Source organism: Diplodia corticola, assembly GCF_001883845.1.
Source record: "Diplodia corticola strain CBS 112549 chromosome Unknown scaffold20, whole genome shotgun sequence".
In the NCBI taxonomy this organism is placed as follows: Eukaryota; Fungi; Ascomycota; class Dothideomycetes; order Botryosphaeriales; family Botryosphaeriaceae; genus Diplodia; species Diplodia corticola.
Window position 1 is genome coordinate 1 of NW_017971499.1, and position 18,739 is coordinate 18,739.

General features: G+C 59.8%; 7 protein-coding genes across 7 annotated transcripts; 5 read left to right on the forward strand and 2 right to left on the reverse strand.

The window, feature by feature from the left end:
* Positions 1-10: 10 nt before the first annotated feature.
* BKCO1_200001 (uncharacterized protein) lies at positions 11-832 on the reverse strand (the record flags this gene model as incomplete). Its single annotated transcript, XM_020272130.1, has 1 exon — positions 11-832. The coding sequence occupies one exon, from the start codon at positions 830-832 to the stop codon at positions 11-13; it is 822 nt and encodes a 273-aa protein (XP_020131181.1).
* Positions 833-1,344: 512 nt separating this feature from the next.
* Positions 1,345-2,834, reverse strand: BKCO1_200002 (fad binding domain protein; the record flags this gene model as incomplete). Its single annotated transcript, XM_020272197.1, has 3 exons — positions 1,345-2,049; positions 2,106-2,351; positions 2,400-2,834. The coding sequence occupies 3 exons, from the start codon at positions 2,832-2,834 to the stop codon at positions 1,345-1,347; spliced, it is 1,386 nt and encodes a 461-aa protein (XP_020131182.1).
* Positions 2,835-3,415: 581 nt separating this feature from the next.
* BKCO1_200003 (mfs transporter) lies at positions 3,416-5,440 on the forward strand (the record flags this gene model as incomplete). The annotated part of the gene is made up of 6 exons (XM_020272208.1): positions 3,416-3,537; positions 3,587-3,607; positions 3,663-4,088; positions 4,154-4,941; positions 5,029-5,133; positions 5,223-5,440. 6 exons carry the CDS (start codon positions 3,416-3,418, stop codon positions 5,438-5,440), a joined length of 1,680 nt encoding a protein of 559 aa, XP_020131183.1.
* A 1,900-nt stretch (positions 5,441-7,340) lies between these two features.
* Positions 7,341-10,070, forward strand: BKCO1_200004 (salicylate hydroxylase; the record flags this gene model as incomplete). Its single annotated transcript, XM_020272219.1, has 7 exons — positions 7,341-7,514; positions 7,651-7,854; positions 7,933-8,130; positions 8,241-8,493; positions 8,597-8,791; positions 8,865-9,056; positions 9,121-10,070. 7 exons carry the CDS (start codon positions 7,341-7,343, stop codon positions 10,068-10,070), a joined length of 2,166 nt encoding a protein of 721 aa, XP_020131177.1.
* Positions 10,071-10,463: 393 nt separating this feature from the next.
* BKCO1_200005 (cupin domain protein) lies at positions 10,464-11,009 on the forward strand (the record flags this gene model as incomplete). Its single annotated transcript, XM_020272230.1, has 1 exon — positions 10,464-11,009. The coding sequence occupies one exon, from the start codon at positions 10,464-10,466 to the stop codon at positions 11,007-11,009; it is 546 nt and encodes a 181-aa protein (XP_020131178.1).
* A 477-nt stretch (positions 11,010-11,486) lies between these two features.
* On the forward strand, positions 11,487-14,610 carry BKCO1_200006 (c2h2 type zinc finger domain protein; the record flags this gene model as incomplete). Its single annotated transcript, XM_020272241.1, has 4 exons — positions 11,487-11,595; positions 11,656-11,710; positions 11,782-13,183; positions 13,231-14,610. 4 exons carry the CDS (start codon positions 11,487-11,489, stop codon positions 14,608-14,610), a joined length of 2,946 nt encoding a protein of 981 aa, XP_020131179.1.
* A 1,867-nt stretch (positions 14,611-16,477) lies between these two features.
* On the forward strand, positions 16,478-18,350 carry BKCO1_200007 (uncharacterized protein; the record flags this gene model as incomplete). Its single annotated transcript, XM_020272252.1, has 2 exons — positions 16,478-16,769; positions 16,858-18,350. 2 exons carry the CDS (start codon positions 16,478-16,480, stop codon positions 18,348-18,350), a joined length of 1,785 nt encoding a protein of 594 aa, XP_020131180.1.
* Between the last annotated feature and the right edge of the window lie 389 nt (positions 18,351-18,739).

Below are 18,739 nucleotides of genomic sequence, written 5' to 3' on the forward strand. Positions count from 1 at the left end.
TCCGACTCTCTCAATCCACAAACAACCCCCCACACGCAAACAGATGCTCCCCATTCACCCACCTCGCCCTCTCCTCGCACAAAAACGCCACCGCGTACGCGATCTCGGCCGGGTCCGCCATGCGCCTCCCCGCGGGCGTCGCGTCGATGGTCGGCCGCAGCACCCGCATGGCCTCTTCCCCCGCCGCCAGGAACCCTTCGGTCGCCGTCGGCCCGGGGCTCACGGCGTTGACGGTCAGGCCCGGGTAGCGCGGCGGCAGCTCCTTGGCCCAGCACCGCGTCATGGCGTCGACCATGCCTTTGGTGCCGGCGTAGATGGTCTGCAGCGGCGGCGCGGCCCGCGCGGAGACGGAGGCGATGTTGACGATGCGGGGGCTGGGCGTGGGCGTGGGGGTGTCGCTGGTGGTGGATGTGGTGGATGTGGACAGGTGCTTCAGCGCGGCCTGGGTCAGCAAAAAGGTCCCCCGCGCGTTGAGGTTGACCAGCGCGTCCCAGTGGTCCAGGGTCTGCTGCTCGAGCGGCAGGTTGACGGCCACGGCCGCGTTGTTGACGACGACGTCCAGCCGCCCGAAGCGCGCGACGGCGGCGTCGACCAGCGCGGCCGGGCCCGTCGTCGTCGACATGTCGGCTTCGACGGCGATGGCGGCGGCGGCGGCGGCGGCGGCGTCCAGGCTGGCCACGACGGCTTGGGCTTCGGCGGCGAGCGAGGCGAAGGGGTAGTTGATGACGACGGATGCGCCGCGCGAGGAGAGCTCGCGCGCGATGGCGGCGCCGATGCCCGAGCTGGAGCCGGAGATGATGGCGACTTTGCCGGCGAGGGTTTGTTCGACCATTGTGGGTGGTGGTGTGGATGAGGTCCGGATGGGGTAAGTCTTTTGATGCTCTTTTTTTTCTTTTTCTTCTTCTTCTGGGTGGTCCCTCTTCTCTCTTCTTGCAGCTTCCTGTTTGATTCGAATGTCTTGAGTGTCACTGGGTCTGGATTAATGCCGCGCTGCAGTCGATGGGTGCTCGTCACTGATAGAAACCTCCACTCACTTGCGAAGCATGCATGGGCGTGCCGGAGATGACGCGTATGTCGGCCGGATAGGTAGTGGGCCGCGGCCCGCACCACTGCCCCCTCTCGGTGTCTGGGGGATGATCAGGCCGCGGGTGCATCCGCCCCGGCTGTGTTCCGACCCCGCACCCGCTGTTCGCCTGGTAGCCGAGTGCCTGCCGAAGGACCCCTGCCCTTGTGTGCTCCTCGTACGGCAAAGGTGGGACCCGATCAATCACTTCACAGTTCATCGAGTGGGATTCCAAAGGACGGGTTTCAAGTCATTTACTGCGAAGAGACACACGACGACGTCTAGAGCTTGGGAGACCACTCGTGCACGTTTTCCAGCCCGTTCTGCCTCGACCTGTCCCCTTGGTCGAGGTAGCCGCATATCCTGCCTTCGGGGTCCCACTTCCTGCGCAGCTGCATCAGCCTGGCGCCCTGCTCGTTGCCCCAGAACCTCGTCCGGCGCACCTGGAAGTCCGAGTCGCCCAGATATGCGCCTTCGGCGTGCTTCTCCACCCCTGCCATGACCTTCTCCACCCAACGGCTGGCCCTGTCGTCGTCGTCGGCGTCCTCGTAGATGGAGTAGGTGGCGAAGTAGTGGTCCGTCTGCATGCTCAGCGCCATGTCCTTCAGCGGCCGCCGCGTGCCCGGCGCCATCGAGTACCACAGCGAGAACGTCTTCTTCGTCGGCAGCGTGGTGAAGGCCTCTTCCAGGACCGAAGCCACGTCGGCGTCGTTGGAGAGGTAGGCATTGTCCACGCGGTACCGGTGGCCTTCGGGATTGGCTGCACCTTGGTCTTTGTACTGGTCTGCTAGGCTGGTCTCTCGGTTGAACCATTCGTTGACCGTGCCCGGCGGGTGGCTGTCTTGGGCCGGCTGCAGCGCCCTTTTGGCCTCTTCGGCGTCGTTCTTGAAGGCGAGCAAGAGGACCATGTGCACGATTTCCTCCGAGTCGGGCGGGTAGCTTGCGACGAGGACGATCTCAGTATCGGGGTCGTACGTGTCAGTGATCTGTGGTGCAGTGAGCATCTGCCCGGAGAAACGAGCCGTCGAGGTGCTTGACTCACGCTGAGAATCCAGTTCATTGCCTTCTTGAAATCGGCGTTTGCGTACATGTACGCCGACGATCGCATGCAGCTGTATGCAGGCCGCGTCTGGAGGTAGAACCTGGTCACGACGGCCGGGAAGCCGGGACCTGCACCACGAGCCGCCCAGAGCAACTCGCTGTTCTCCTGCTCAGTGCAGTGGAGCTGCTGGCCGTCGGCTGTCACGACGTCGATTCCGACGACCTGCTCGCACGCCCAGCCCCAGTTCTGGTTTGGATCAGCATTGCATTCACCGTGCAGGATGCGACGACTGACCTTGCAATTCCACCCCATTCCACCCTGGAGTAAGAATCCGCCAAGGCCGACGTCGGGGCAATGGCCTCCAGCAAAGAGGAGACCTTTGGTGGTGAGGAAGCCATTGATCATACGGCCGGTGGTACTCGGAGAGACCTTGACGATCCCTGTCGTCTCGTCCAGGTCGATCTGCTTGTACTGGCCGAGATCGAGCAGGATGGCGTCATCCCTGACGCTCCACGCCGCCCACGAATGGCCACCCGACCGAACTGAGAGCCTGCATTTCCTCTCCTTGGCGAGGCGAACCGCCTGGACGATGTGCGACTCCTCAGTGGCTTCAATCACGGCAATGGGGTATCTTTCAGGCCTGCGATGGTTGAAAACACGACCAATGCGGGCCTTTTCGTAGGCCTGAGTGTCGCTGCTGTCTTTCCACGTGACTTGGAGAGCCGCCATTGCCATCACTTCGACGGAGCAATTGAATTGGGAATCCTGGGTACCTTTTTCGAGTTGCCTACATGAGCCAAAGCGCCAGCCGTGCTTTTAGTTGCCGGCACCTCGGATGGAATGCAAGCGAAACCACTAAGGCTGCAGGGTTGAAGTCTCGGGACCACGTCCTCAGCAGGAATGCGGCACCACAAGGATCAGCGGCAAGACATGCTCGGCCCCCACGACCGGCAACTCCCCATTCGCTGCTGGGCACTGGGTGCCCGAGGGCTCGACAGGTTCAAGCAGTCAGACGGGAGGATCTCACGGGGTCCGGGGCCCCGCATTGTGGCTTGATGAGAGCGGAGGGCTAGACTGGACGCGTGGGCCTCCGTTTCCCTCCTAATTTCAAGGTGGGCCCGATGCACACCCGGACGATGCCGCGGTGCCCCAAGGATGGGCCTGGAGATATGCCGCGCAGGGATTGAGCGTCCAATGACACCACAACAGTTTCGCGTCTTGATGCAGCCATGGCTATTGCCTGCACGGGCACTACTTGAACGTTTCCCATCGCCACCTCACTTCTAGACAGCAATCCAGCTCTGCCCACCATGGCGGTCAAGACCATCGAGACGGCAGACGGCGTGAGGAAGGCGCAGCAGACACTTGGCAGTCTGCGCCTTCGCCATCATGAGACGAACGAGATCATCCTCATCCCGACTCCATCGGACGAGTAAGTGAATTGGCAGCTCGACGATTTGAATCAACTGACAACATGGCAGCCCCAATGACCCGCTCAACTGGTAAGCCTCTGCGCTGCAATAAAAGTCACTGTGGCCGTGTCTGATGCGTGCGCAGGCCACGACCGTACAGATACTATCTCGCCATCCTCCTCTCGCTTGCCATCTTCTTCACCAACTTCCTGGCGGCGGGCCCGACCGTGTCCATGGTTGCCGTCACCGAAGACTTCTTTGGGCCGCCCGGCCCCAGCTTCGAGGCCAACGTCGCCAAAGCGTCATACTTCTTCACCAGCACGGCGCTGCTCCAGGGCATGAGCAACCTGATGTGGATGCCGCTGATCGTCAAGTACGGCCGGCGTCCCATCTACGTGACTTCGTTCGTCCTCTACACGGCATGCGCGGCGTGGGCGGGCGGCGCGACCAGCTACGGCAGCGAGCTGGCCGCACGCATCCTGATGGGCGCCGCGTCGGGGGCATCAGAGACGCTGGCCCCGCTGACCATTTCCGACATCTTCTTCCTGCACGAGCGCGGCTCCATCATGGCGTAAGTCCTCCACCCTCAATGCGCCGCCACGACGCGCGGGCAGCACTGACACGCTCGCCCCCCAGCATGTACACCTGCTTCCTCGGCGCCGGCGTGGGCGGAGGCATCCTGATCTGCGGCCTCGTCAGCATCAGCCTCGACTGGCGCTACGGCTACTGGATCGCCGTGGCCCTCATCGGCAGCGCAACCGTCCTCATCATCTTCACCTTCCCCGAGACCGAGTTCGACCGGGCCGCCGCCGTCGTCTCCGACTCGGACTCGATCCGCGACCTCGAGTGCCGCAAGGGGTCCGACTTCTCGGTCGAGGCGCAGCGCGTCGAGTCGACGTCGGCCGACAGTCCGGCGCGCAGCAGCAGCCACGCACAGCCGCACGCACACGCGCACCCGCCGCCGCCGCCCAAGCGCTCGTTCGTGCAGAGCCTGCGCATCTTCAGCGGGGTGCACACGCAGGAGTCGCTGGGCAAGCTCTTCTGGCGGCCGGTGGTGATGCTGGCGCTGCCGCCGATCCTGTGGGCGACGCTGTGCATGGCCGTGACCATCGGCTTCCTGGTCGCCATCACGTCCAACTTCGCGTCCGCCTTCAGCACCGCCTACGGCTTCGCCCCCTACCAGGCCGGCCTCTGCTTCATCGCCAGCATCCTCGGCTCCCTCGCCGGCATCTTCTTCGGCGGCCACTTCTCCGACTGGGTCGCCGACGCCCTCACCCGCCGCAACGCCGGCGTGCGCGAGCCCGAGTTCCGCCTGCCCGCCATCATGATCAGCGTCGTCACCGGCCCGCTGGCCCTGGTGCTGTACGGCGAGGGCATCGGCCAGCGCTTGCACTGGATGTGCGCCACCATCGGCTTGGGCCTGCGTGAGTTTTATCTACCCTTTGCTATATGTCTTATACAAGACATCAAGACCTGGCCGAGTACTGACCAGCTTCTTTCTACACACACAGTCAACTTCTCCATCGTGCAAGCCACAAACGTCACCCTCGTCTACACCATCGACGCCTACCGCCCCGTCGCCGGCGAAGTCACCGTCACGCAGCTAGCCTTCAAATGTGCGTCATCTCCACCCCTTCCCCCCTTCCTCCCCCTCTCATCCCCCATCCCTCATTCCCCAATCACTGACTTTTTCTGTCTTGATCAGCCGCCTTCGGCTTCCTCCTCTCCTTCTACACCAACCCGTGGATCGCCGAGGCGGGCTACGAGCGCGCCTTCGGCGCCATGGCCGGCATCGCCGGCGCCGTGCTCATCGGCTGGGTGCCGTTTTACGTCTTCGGCAAGCGCATCAGGCACGCCACCTGGCAGTGGGGGTTCGTGCGGCGGCTGGCGCACTGGGATCAGGATCGTGAGGTTGGGGAGTGAGTGAGAGGGTGGGAAGTGTGTACTGCTGTGGGCGGATGTGGGGGGTGGGGCTGGAGAGACGAGGGCCAGAGGGAGTCTTGGGAGGGGGGAGAGGGGGATGCTATAATTGTTGGATGGATGGACGGATGGGTGGATGGATGGATCCATGCGGGTTGTGAGGCAGGCATTTTCGACTTTATGAGTTGACGGCTGATGGGTTGAGCATCCTTTGGCTTTGATCGTACGAGTGGACTATAGGTGGTGCTGATGTCTCCTGATTGTCTGCTTTTCTTTTCTTTTCCCCCCCACCATGTACTCTTTCTTCTGACCGGAAAGGAGCGGAAACGGTCGGACGAGAAAGGGCTGGCGGTGGCTCCGAAAATTCGTCTACGTTACTGGGAGAAAGTCACCAAAACAGTGCTTATTTTTCTTCCTCGCAATACTCTATCCATTGGGTCGCTTCCGCAATGGCTTGCCTAAGAGTCTTCTTCGCCTCATCATGACCGCAGATGTCCAAAAAAAAAAAAGAAACAAATCATCAAAAAAAAATCGCAGGAGCGCAAACAAAGGGAAACGGAAACAGACCTTCCCAGTTCGGATAGCCCGGGATCCCACTGGCACTAGCTGCTGGTCCCGCTGCCGCCCACAACTCCCGAATCATGTCGTACCTCGCTGGCCTGGCAGGAGCTGCAACACCCCTGTCCCGTCCAAAATACGCCACAACCTTATTGGTCTCCTTTCTCTCCGCAAACCGATGCTACCTTAATATGATTTCCCCCCACACGCAATGACTCGAGCTAGTACCTAGGTAGCCTCGACCCCCGCGGTTCGGGTCCTCCACATCACATCCGGCCCCCTAGCGCCCCCCTCCCCCTCTTCCCCCCCTCTCCATGTGGTCCCGAGACGCGGAATCTCTCGCACCCGCCTGACGCCCAGAAGCCAAAAAATGCTCGGAACGATGGGGGGAGGGGAGGAGGGCAAAAAGAATCAGCCACGATTCATGTGCAACGCGCGCGGCGAGTACGACGTCGAGATCCGACGAAGACGGGGCTACTAAGCAGTTGCGGCAGCTGCCCACAGCGCGTTACTACCATCACTATTATTGTGCGGCGGCGGCGGGCGGGGAGGTTTTGCGTTTTTTTTGGTCACGGTGCAGGAGACTGGCTGTGTTTGCTTCTGGATAGATAGATGGTCGGAGCGAAGCGAAAAGCTGCTGTTGCTTGCGATATGTGGTAGGTATAGATCACTAAAAATGTCGTTGGCACCGTCCAAATGGATGGCGGCCGGCCCAAACCCTTGAGATGAATATGGTGGTAGCGCAGAGACAGTGCGCGCAGATTGGACTCCCGATCAAATTCTGCCTTTTTTTCTTCTTCTTTTCTTTTGAAAATGGAGCGTGCGATTTATTGTTGTTTTCCAGAATGTGCGAGCATGTGGTCCGAAGCGCCCGGCAGAGAACGCCTCGGTGCTAAGGTAAAGGGCTGGCCTAACGCCGACGCTTTTCGCGATTTGTGTGGGCGGGACGAGCGGCGCGGAACCAGACGTGGTGTGTTTGTGGCGGCCCCGCGATGTGGAGGGAAGGATGGGGCACATGTGCAAGTTGCACCTAAAGTGCCCCCCCGCGCGTCTTGCGGATGCTTCTGCTTCTGCTTCTGCGTCTGCGTCTGTTGCTCGAGCTCTGTGTTCCCAATTCCACTTTTCCTCCCCCTTGTCTAACGGGAAACATCGCTCTTGGAAGTTGTCAAATCTGCACACTAAGCTGCCGCAGCTAGCAACCGTCGTCCTCACCTACATACAGCTCCCAACCTGCCCCACAGGCGGCGGACCTGTTCAGAAACTTGCTCCCATCCAGTCCTACTTGCTCCAATCTCATCCCAAGCAGTTGGTTCAAAAGCAAGGGAAAAAAAATAAACTTGCAATAATGGCCATCGCGAATGGCAACGGCCAACATAACGCCAACGGTAGCACCAACGGCGCCCACCACCACCACAATGTAGACACCGACTCCGCTCCGCTGAACATCATCATCGTCGGCGCCGGTCTCGGTGGCCTGACTGCCGCCATCTACCTGCGGCAACAAGGACATAAAGTGACCGTAAGTTTCGCCTCTCCCCTCCCAAAAAAAAGGTATAAAAAAACATAAAACATCATCATCATCATCATCGTCATCATCATCATCATCATCATCATCATCACCACGTATTGCCGAGATTGAAAAAAAAAACAACCAGGTCCTGGAGCAATCCCGCTTCGCGTGCGAGCTGGGCGCGGCGGTGCACCTGGCGCCCAACAGCAACGGCGTGCTCAAGCGCATCGGCATCGACGCCGAGCGCGACTTCGGCGCCGTCGAGGCGCAGTTGCTGACCGAGTACGAGGCCGACGGCAACGTCATCCGCTCGCTGCCCATAGGCGAGATGGGGGCAATCTATCAGCATGTACGTATCCCATTTCCCTCCCCATCTCGCTCCGCGTCCGTGTGTTTTAATCATCTTAACCTTTTTTTGGCAAAACAGAAATGGCTCCTGGTCTACCGCGTGCACCTGCACGAAGCGCTCAAGAAGCGCGCCACCGACGCCGAGGGCAAGGGCGTGCCCGTCGAGCTGCGCACGTCGAGCCGGGTCGTCGACGTCGACCCGGCGACCGCCGCCGTGACGCTGGAGAGCGGCGAGACGGTGCGGGGCGACCTGGTCGTCGGCGCTGACGGCGTCCACGTAAGTTCAATCAATGCCCAGAAGAAAGAAAAAAAGAGAGAGAGAGAGAGAGAGAGAGAGAGAGAGAGAGAGAAAATAGGCTGACATTCTGGCTTTCTTTTTTTTTCAAGTCCAAAGCTCGTCCCAAGGTCCCCGGCGGCGATGTCAGCGCGTCGCCGTCCAGCAAGAGCGCGTTCCGCTTCCTGGTGCCGCGCGAGGCGGCGCTGGCGGACCCGCGCTCGGCCAAGTTCGCCGCCAGAGACGGCGAGATGCACATCCTCTACGGCTCGGACCGCCGCGTCGTCATCTACCCGTGCGTGAGCAACACGATGCTGAATTTCGTGTGCATCCATCCCAAGGAGGAGAGCGATGCGTCCTCCGATGGTGGGTAGCCTTGGCCTTTCTTTTTTTTTCCCCTCTTAGGGAGAGAGAGAGAGGGAGAGAGAGAACCAAATGGCAAGAACTTTGCTGATAGATAACCTCGCAGACTGGAACAAGACGGGCAGGAAGAGCAAACTGCTCGAGGTGTTCGCCAAGTTCGACTCGGACCTCGTCGCTCTGCTGGACAAGGCCGAGGAGGACACACTCAAGGTCTGGGAGCTGCTCGACATGGAGCCGCTGCCGACGTGGGTGAACGAGAAGCTCGCGCTGCTGGGCGACGCCGCGCACCCGTATCTGCCGCGTAAGTCTCGATCCAATTTCCCTCGTGTTTGCCTTTACAACATCGGCAGCTGACGATGCGTGCTTGATCGCAGACCAGGGCCAGGGCGCCGGTCAAGCCATGGAGGATGCGGCGGCTCTGGCTGTCGTCTTGCCCGAGGGCACCAAGCCGGAAGACGTCCCGCAGCGGCTCAAGCTGTACTTCGACTTCCGCTACGAGCGCTGCACCAAGATCCAGCGCTTCTCGCAGCAAGCCGGGAGGGATATCCAGGACGAGCCGCTTGACAGTAAGAAGAAGACCGCCCCTCCATCATCTTGCCCCACGTCTTGTGTTGACACGCAGCCAATCAGTGAGCGGCAACTCGGCGTACAACTTCACCCACGACGAATGGGACAGCGCGTCGGACAAGTTCCGGCGGTGGCAGTGGGCGCAGAACCCCAACCTCTACTGGCGGCAGCCCATCGTCTTCGGGCCCATGCCGGGCCCGCGCCAGGACTTCTTCGGGCGGCCGCGCACGGCGACGCACAGCACGGCGACGACGGCGTCCATCAAGTTCAAGACGTCGGCGACGGTGCTGCAGGGGCTGTTCCCCAACGCGCGGTTCCGCTTCGCCAAGCCGGGCACCGTCGCCCACGCCAGCTTCTCGCAGACGACGCTGAACAAGATGGACTGGCTGGGCGGCGGGGGGTACCGCCACTTCGGCCTGTACATCCACGGCGTCGAGTACACGAAGCTGGACGGCGGCACGGCGTCGGGCACGTACATGCCGCTCCTGTTCGAGAGCCTGGCCGACCCCATCGTCAGCGGCCGCGAGGAGCTCGGCATGCCCAAGCTCTACTGCACCATCGACGTGCACCGCCGCGCCCGCAGCTACCGGCTGCAGACGGGCTGGCAGGGCGCCACGTTCGGCGAGGTGGCGCTCGAGGGGCTCGAGGAGCAGGACCCGGCCGCGGAGAAGGGCACCATCGGCGGCGAGGCCGACGACGGCATCCTGGTGTACCGCTACATGCCCGAGGTCGGGCGGCGCGGCAAGGCGGCGTCGGAGCACGCCGTCTTCGTGCCGCACGCCGAGGAGGCCAAGGTGGTGCCGACGACGGTGAAGCGCGTGTGGCGGGGGCGGACGGGGAGCGTCAAGTTCGACGCCTTGGATTGGGACGCGCTGCCCACGCTGCACCACGTCATCGCCAGGCTGGCCGAAGTGCCCGTGTTCGAGGTCGTCGGGGTGAAGGTGGTTGAGTCGGAGGGCGTGCCCGATGTGTCGAGCGCGAGGCCTGTGGACGAGCTGGTCCAGAAGGTGTAGCTCGCTCGTAGCAATAGATTGATTCGTGAGGGTTGAATTTGAGCGCTTGTCTTCTGTTGTTGTTGTTGTTGAAATGACGCCGAGTCAATTAGCAGCATGTCTGCAATTCCGTAGCAACTAGGTAGCGGCAAAGTAGCCCCGCTATCCGCATTTGGAAGGCGGGGTGTTCGTGGGATTGAATAGTGAGCGGCGGCGAGTGACAGGTCTGGCCTGGTTTCCTCCACATCGGAACGTGTCGGCAGTGCCTCGACCAACATCCGAACGAGCTCGACATGTCAGATAAAAGCCGACGTAGCCCTCGGGCAAGGGAAGGCGGCAGAAATCGGTTTCCCGCAGCCTCTCCTACGCTTCAGAACAGAAAAGAAGAAAGCTCGACCCCAACGCCCATTGACCATGTCGGCCGACAAGAACATCCGCGCGACGAAACGCTTCATCACCGGCCACGACAAGGAGGGCCGAGAGATCTTCCACGACGAGGTGGACGAGGCAGCGCCCATGGTGCGGCTGCCGGGGGACGCCGACTTCGCGCTCTGCTACGCCACCAAGGGCTACCCGATCGACATGTCGGACAACAAGGACATCGCGACGTACCAGAGCTACCTGACGGATCTGCCGGGCATCACCATCTCGGGCGGGTCGGTGCTGCGCATGGTCGACATGCCGCCCGGGGCGACGTCGCCCATGCACCGCACCGTCAGCCTCGACTACGGCGTCGTGCTCGAGGGCGAGATCGAGCTGATGCTCGACTCGGGCGAGAAGCGCGTCATGAAGCGCGGCGACATCAGCATCCAGCGCGGCACGAACCACGCATGGCGGAACCTGAGCGACACGCAGTGGGGGCGCATGGTTTACATCCTGCTGCCGGTGCAGCCCATCAAGGTTGGCGACCAGGTGCTGGGCGAGGCCAGCGACATTCCGGGGGTCAAGCCGTCCGAGTAGGTAGCAAGGTCGTCAAAGCTCCAAGGCAATAAGAATAGACTCTGAGCGCAATGCGTGTGCTTGCATGGATTCCGTGATGCAGAGCGCAGGGGGGTGCTGGTCGCGACGCGTCGTGACGCGATGCGTTCCGGGAGGGTGTTTTTTGTTGCGCGGCCTTGGGCGCTGTGCAGGAGCTGTGCAGCGTGGGGCATCTGGCAGGGTCGATCGCTCCGGGCAGCCCGGACCGGTTGTCGCAGCCGGCCGCAGCGCAGGCGCAGGCGCCATTGCTCAGCACCTGCCGTCACCCGGGCTGCCCTAGCTACCTAGCCTCCTGGCCCACGCGGCGACAAGACCAGGCGCCTCATTGCGGGGGAGCTGCACCGCCTGCACCGCGACACCCAGCTTTGCTTTAAGCTTGCCAGAGCCCCCGTCTTCTCCATGCACTCCATTCGCCCACCGCCGCGGCCTCTCCTCGCACCGCTTCCCTAGCACAGCACCATGGACAACCCGTCGGCCGAGTCCGACAAGCCGCGCGGGCTTTTCCAATGCACCGAGTGCAAGCGCTCATATACCCGCGTCGACCACCTGGCTCGCCATGTCCGCTCGCGTGCGTGCCCCTGCTCTCCACCCTCGCAACCCTCGCATCCGTCGCTGACCTCGCCCGCAGACCTGCAAGAGAAGCCCTTCCAGTGCCATGTGTGCCACAAAGGCTTTGGCAGACCGTACGTTGTCTCTTCCCTCACTAGCCGCCTCTACGCCGTCGTCAGCTCATGCATATGACTCGCCGCACCAGTGATTTATTGAAGCGCCATGCCATCGGTCACGACACCGACGGCAACGCAAAACGCCAGAAACGCACCCTGACCCAGTCCTCGAGGGTCTCGCAGGCTTGCAAGTCATGCGCCTACGCCAAGCTCAAGTGCGAGGATGAGAAGCCGTGCAAGCGCTGCCAGAACAAGGGCATCGTCTGCGAATCCAATTCCGACCACCGCCAGCCTCCCACCTCGGCCTCTGCATCAACCCAGCCGCCAGGTGAGAGCAGCCTTGACACTTCAGCGTCGCCAACTCATCTCTTTGTAGCCCCATCTCCCACTAACCCCATAGACCAACCACAACCTGTCTCAATCGCCCCTGTCCCTGTCATGGGCGAGCCTGATCAGGTGAATAACCAAATACCAACTCCAAGTACTCTGCTCAATGGCTTCGAGATCAGTGGAGACGATGCTTCCCTCTCCGGAACCGCCTTCACCCCTTCCATCGCCCCAGACCCCGGTGCTCTATCCTCCTCTCTAACCGTACATGAAAACAACTTCTACGACTTCTTGCGCAACGTCCTCACTCCAAACAATCCAGGCTCACTCAGCCCTACTCACTGGGATTTCGAACCCCGCAACATCCTCGACTTCAACGTTGAAGACGACCTCTCGTTCGATGCCAATGACTTCGGCCTTCTGGATGCTTTCAACGGAAAGCCTTTCAACTCACATGAGGACTTTGGCGTTTTCCCGCCCACCATCCATCCTCCGAGCCTCAGTGCTCCCGCAGTTTCCACTCCCTCGGACTCCGGCCATCAAACCGATCGCAGACGAGCCGGGATTGGAGCAGAGGCATATCGCAGATCATCTTTTGTCCGCTGGCAGCCTGCACACGAAGGTGCTTTTCTCGAAGTGGGCAAGATATCCACTCCCCATGAAGAGGCTGCCTCGCCCGACACACGATACAAGCCCGATCAACGCATATTGAGCGAGCGGCTTGAGCAAAGCTCTCGCGACAAGTTGCTGGCCATAATACTTAATACCTGCGATGCAACCAATTTGGGCCGCGTCGTCTCGTCCTTTCCTTCTGCCGATCTTCTCGACGATTTCCTCCAGTGCTTTTTTGCTCGAGAAGGACCCCTGATTGACTCCTTCATCCATATACCCACGTTCAATCCAAACACCATCAAACCTGAATTACTTGGTGCCATAGTCGCCGCGGGAGCAGTCTCTACGGATATGAAAGCGTTGCAGAAGCTTGGACACGCCATTCAGGAGGCTGTGCGTATCGCTATCGTGGACGCCATCGAGAGACGTAATGCCATCACAAGGGAACTCTGGGCAATACAATCGTTTTTGCTGATCATTGATACGTTTCTTTGGTCTGGCAATAGACGAAAGATGGAAATTGCCGAGAGTCAGCAACAACCTTTGTGGACGGTGAGCTCCCTTGCGAAATCTGCGGTACCATTGCTGACAACAACCAGATGCTTCGGCGGGCGGGGCGGTTCAAGAAACCCAGGGGCCCACCGATAGCCCCACTGCCTGAAGATACAGGTAACACCCTCCATCAAAAGTGGCTCCAGTGGGTCGAACAGGAGTCGAGCCGGCGGCTGGTCTTCCGTGGCTTTTGCTATGACGCACAATCCTCCATGTCTCTTCTCGTGAATCCCATCATTTCGTATGGCGAACTATGCCTCCCCTTTCCCGCGGCGAGAGACCTCTGGACAGCCGAGACCGCCGAGCAATGGAAGTCCGCATACTTTGCCCACAGAGCCGACTCTCCAGCCAGTTCTATATGCCTGCTGGATTGCTTGAAGGACCCCAAGCTTGTTGCGTCGTTCCCAGGCATGATTGACCACGATTTTGCCGCCCTGATCGTGCTCCATGGCATTTGGGGGATGGTCTGGGAGTTCAACCAGCTTCAGCTTACGCTGAAATCGAATTCCGGAGAATACAACAGCTCATTGGTGATGAAGCATCGTCACCAAGAGCTCTGTCAAACTATCCATCACCTCCGCATCAGCGTCAACTCCTGGCGTATAACACCATCTCCAGAAATTACGCTCTTACTCGAGCTTCAGCTACTCTACCTCCACCTTTCGATCGAAGATGTCCAGCTGTTCGCGGGAAAGGAGGACCAGGATGACGCGCGTCGCGTCCTCCCCGCCCTCCAACAGTGGATGCACGACACGTACGCGCGCACTGCCGTGTGGCAGGCTGCGCGCGTCCTCAGAGCGGCCAAGACGTTCCCGCGAAAACACCTCCGCAATTTCTGGGCCATCGCCGTGTATCATGCGTCCCTAGCTCTCTGGACGTACGGCATCATCGAGCAAGCGACAACTGCCGTCAGCAGCGGGATCTCTGCGACCTGCACGTGCGTATCCATGCCAGGTGGACTGTCGGATGAATTTTACGCTCATGAAACGGATCACAGTGCACATTCACAGCCAACAGCTGGGAACGGCAACTCGTCGATGACCGGCGCCACAACGACGGACGCCGGCAGTGCGGTCTGGCTCGAAGGCCCCGAGACGCCAGACGTCCAGCGCTTCGTCACACTGGGTCGCGGGCAGCCAGTCATCAGCAACAGCAGTATGCGGGGTATCGGTGCAACATCATCATCCGGAGACCAACGCCTCGTTCCACTCTCGGATCCGGAAGCGACCATGAATGTGGTCTTGGAGACGCTACGGAAGAACTTTGGCGCAGCTACTACAAAGAGTTCGCGTGAGGAGGTGATGACGGAGCAGCAACGACAGAAGCAGCAGGAAACGGGGGCGACGGGCTTGCTGCCGCCTTTGGTGGAGAACTTGGTGCAGTTGATGCGGGATTTGGGAAAGGCGGCGGGTGCTGTGGGGTCTTGATGATCTACCCGATTTTTTTGTTACGAATCATGCATGACCTATTGAAATGGGAAGCGTAGCTGGATCCTTAGCATCGGAGTTTGGGAATATGGCCTGCACGTGGATGGTTTGGGAAAAATGTCTCACAATTGGACTTCTTGCAGAAGCTCTCGTTATGGAGGTGGTGGAGTTCTGCTACGTTCCAAAGCAAGCCCGTACTGCCGACGATCGTGGAAGAAACAAAGCCGGGGCTTCGATGAAGTACCAATGGTTCCGTCCAAAAATCTACGCGAAGATAGGAGTGGTAGTCGGACAAATCACGCAATCGCGATTCCGTCATTGCGCAAGTAGACTTGCATACTACACTACTTGGGCCGCCAAGCTGTGTCATCTTTGCTGACCGACCGCTAGGTATCAATCAGGCCCACCCGTGGCAATCCGATACACCGGGTCACCATACCCACCCATGAAACCTACTTCCGTCCTGCCTAAAGAGAAAAAGAACAAATGAGTTCCATCCCTACCCTGGCTGGCACACACACACCTATCTCCTCCCGCGCAATCTCGAGAGCCGACATGCAGGGCCCAACACGAAGCGAACCCCTATCTTGCTGCCATGTACAATCTAGCTGCATAAGCCACTACTATCACCTTTTCGGCCATCGCACATCGCATCACCGCCGTTGAGCTTGGCGAAAATGCAGAAGAGGAGGGGGATGGGGGGAAGAGAGAGAGGGGGCGGCGAAGCGCACGGCCTCTCTCGGCCGGCAATGCGATTTTGCGGACCACATCCCGAGAGAGTGAGCATTCATGGTGCGTAGTAGCTACACCCCCGCTTTTTTCTTTCTTCTTTCTTCTTTTCTCTCTTTTATCTTTAAAGGAATCTCTCTCTTAAGCCGTATGGGGGGGAAGAGTCTGGGTGTACGGTACGTATTGGTCAGACATATGGGACCATTACCAAACTGGCAATGCTGGAAATAGTACAATGTTGTACTTGTACTTTCCTTTCTTTTTTTAATATAGTCGAATAATATTGTAATTTATATTTAGATAGATATATTGTGGAGTCATCTTGATTGGCTTACTTTTTTGTTGGTCGATACGGGATTCATGATGTTGACCGTATGTGCTTGAAATGGGTTAATGATGCTTTCTATTGTTGCGGTCAGATCCGGGCCGAGTGTCGGTCTTTTTGGAAGCTTTAGTAAACGCCAAAGTGTGCATTTTATTGCTCCGAATGGGGTAGGCAGAGGGTCCCTTATCTTAAAAAGCAGGAATCCTAAGCTACTGTCTCTGTCTCCGACCTGATTGCGGCAAGTCTGTAAAAGAAAGAAAGCCATGCTGAGTTTAGAGATGCTTAATGAGCAAGTATTGTAAGTTTAGCCCACTTCACTAAAAGGCTGTTTGGTTGTTGCCTCTGCGCCCATCTTCTCTTTTTGCGCCTTCTCTCAAAGATATGCGGATGCAAAAGAACCGACAGTCTACAGATATTACACGGCTCTTTCTATCAACACCTCCAGGTAACGACACTAGGTTTCTGGAAGGTTCCGGTAGTACCGGTTCAGGCCTGGAAACAAGGTAGTTGCTGGTTCATTACAGCTTCGTGGCCACCGCCAGCGAACCTCTTTGTGTCTGCAAGCCCTTCACGTAGGTGACTTCCACTTTCCAAATGTGCGCTTGCCCTCCAAGTCACGCCTGCCTTCCCCAACTGCTTATAAGAACAACCTAGAAAGCACACTCTTCTGACGTGACAACCCACCACCGCAACCTCTCTTCAATCTTCCTCAACCTTTCCGTCCGACGCGTCAACCCGCCACGCGTTTCGATAATCAGCTCCTGCCTTCACCGCCGCCGCAGCAGCAGCACCCACCCAGTGATCCATCTCACCATGGCGACGCCGCCAGATCAAACCACGCACAGCTGGCCGTTGGACGTCGACCTCACGCCCACCGACACAGCTAATACTTCCACGCAGACGGCCATCTGCTTCCACGGCCAAGGCTTCCTGCGCATCAGCTTTATGCGGACCGTGCGGGTTTGCGACAACGACGACGATGATACGGTCTCCAACCTGCCGCCGGGCTTTGGTCCGTTTCCGCTGTACCGCGTCAGCGACCATCCCGAGGCTTTCCCCGCCTCTGGCGATCGGCCGGAGAAGGGGTACTTCTTCCCGATGCACCGTAAGTGGTCAAAAGAAAGATGTCCATACGTGCGTGAGACAAAAGAGAACAACAGTGCGGCTGACCCAACACTGCCGTCCCATACTAGAACGCGAGGCCATGTGGATCGAATTCAGCTCCAACCGCCCCTTCGCCGTCAAGATCTTTGTCGGAGGCATAAACGCCATCTCCGGCGAGCGCCAGCACGACGCCTCCTCCTCCTCCGACGAATCGAGCGCCCAGTCCCAACAACCGCCGGCAAACCACAATCAAGGCCGCAGCCAGCCCAGCAACAGCAACAGCAGCAGCAGCAGCAGCAGCAGCAGCAGCAGCAGCATCCAAGACTACATCGTCACCCCGCACCAGCGCTGGCTCGACGGCATCGCCTCCTCCTCCACCACCAACACCGTCCGCCAATTCGTCGCCATGCCCATCAACAGCGGCTACTCGGTCGCCGCGCAGCTCGCGTCCAGCAGGGGCGCCGTCGAAGCCGGCGGCCCAGCCAACGGGGAAGCAGCAGCGGAAGCAGCAGCAGCAGCAGCAGCAGCAGCAGCAGCAAGCATCCGGCTCGAAGTGACGCCGCAACGCACTTCATCATCGCTCCCCCCACCCGCTCCGGCTCCGGCACTGCACGCGCCGCCCATGCAGCCCACCATGCCGCTCTTCGTCCGGCTGCCCACGGGCCGGCGGCTGGCGCTGACGGCGCGCCCCGACACCACGGTGCACGAGCTCAAGTGCCGCATTGGGCAGGAGGAGCCCGGCCTGCCGGCCAAGCGGCAGCGCCTGCTCTGGGCGGGGAGGCACATGGTCGACGAGGCGACGCTGCGCGACCACGGCGTCCCGCGGGAGGCCACGCTCTACGCCATGCTCAGCCTGCGCGGAGGGGGCCGGGCGGCGGCGGCGGCGGCGCCCCAGTCGTTGTCGCCGTCGTCGTCTTCTTCGTCGTTGTCGGGAGGACCGCCGCCGCCGCCGCCGCAGCAGCAGCAGCAGCAGGACGACGGAGAATTACTAGGCAAAATGTCCATCGCTCCCGGCGGCCTCATCAAGCAATCCGTCATCCGCGACGACGATGATGAGATGACGTCGTGGGACACGTCCCGCACCACGGCCGTCGACGTCCACATTGTCGACTCCGCCGTCTTCGGGCGCATCGCCGGGCCACACGCAACGACGACGCCCCCCATCACGGCCGAGACGTACGCCAAGGCCGGGCATCCGTACTACGACGTCCACGACGGGACGCAACTTCCGGGATCCAGCGGCCCGCCGGCGGCGCCATTTGAGGGCGTGCGGTCCGTCAACCAGCTCGACAAGGAGAAGAGGCGGAGCATGCGCGGTACCGACGACGACGACGACGACGGCGGCGGCGGCGGCGGGGGGAATGCTGCTGCTGCTGCTGCCGCCATCGAGGCTGCCATTCGGGAGGTGGACGACGATTACAGTACGGCGTGTCCCGTCGTCGAGCTGGATGATCGTAGAGGCGAGGTGCTGCCCTTCAGTCATCGTCACGTGCGGGCGGCGCCGTTCTGTCAGGTGGAGAACCTGGACGACGGGGTGGACGATCTGGACGACCAGGTTGAGGAGTTTGGGGGTGGGTGGTGAAGGACGAGGAGTCTTGAAATCATGTGGAAAGGGATGAAGGGGGAGGGGGCGGGTCTTGAGGATTCAGAGTTTCTACACTCACCTTTTTGGAGCAACAGTTGAGCAGGCCAAAAAAAAAAAAGCCCGATTGAGGCAGAAATTCGATAGGGTGACACTAAGAAACGGTATGCGAATTCCGGTGCCGTTTGCTCGTTGGCTTTTCTGCTTGCAAAGGTGTTGCTTCATGAAGCTTTCTTGCGGGTCAGAAAGGTCAGGCCCTCGGTCGAGATTTTCATAATTCTTCATCCAATAAAGTGTTTCGATGTGGGTTGCAGAGTGGAGGATAGTAACAGAGGGTATACAATAAGATAGACGAGTCTATGGAGATGAAGGCTTTGTAAAATATACTT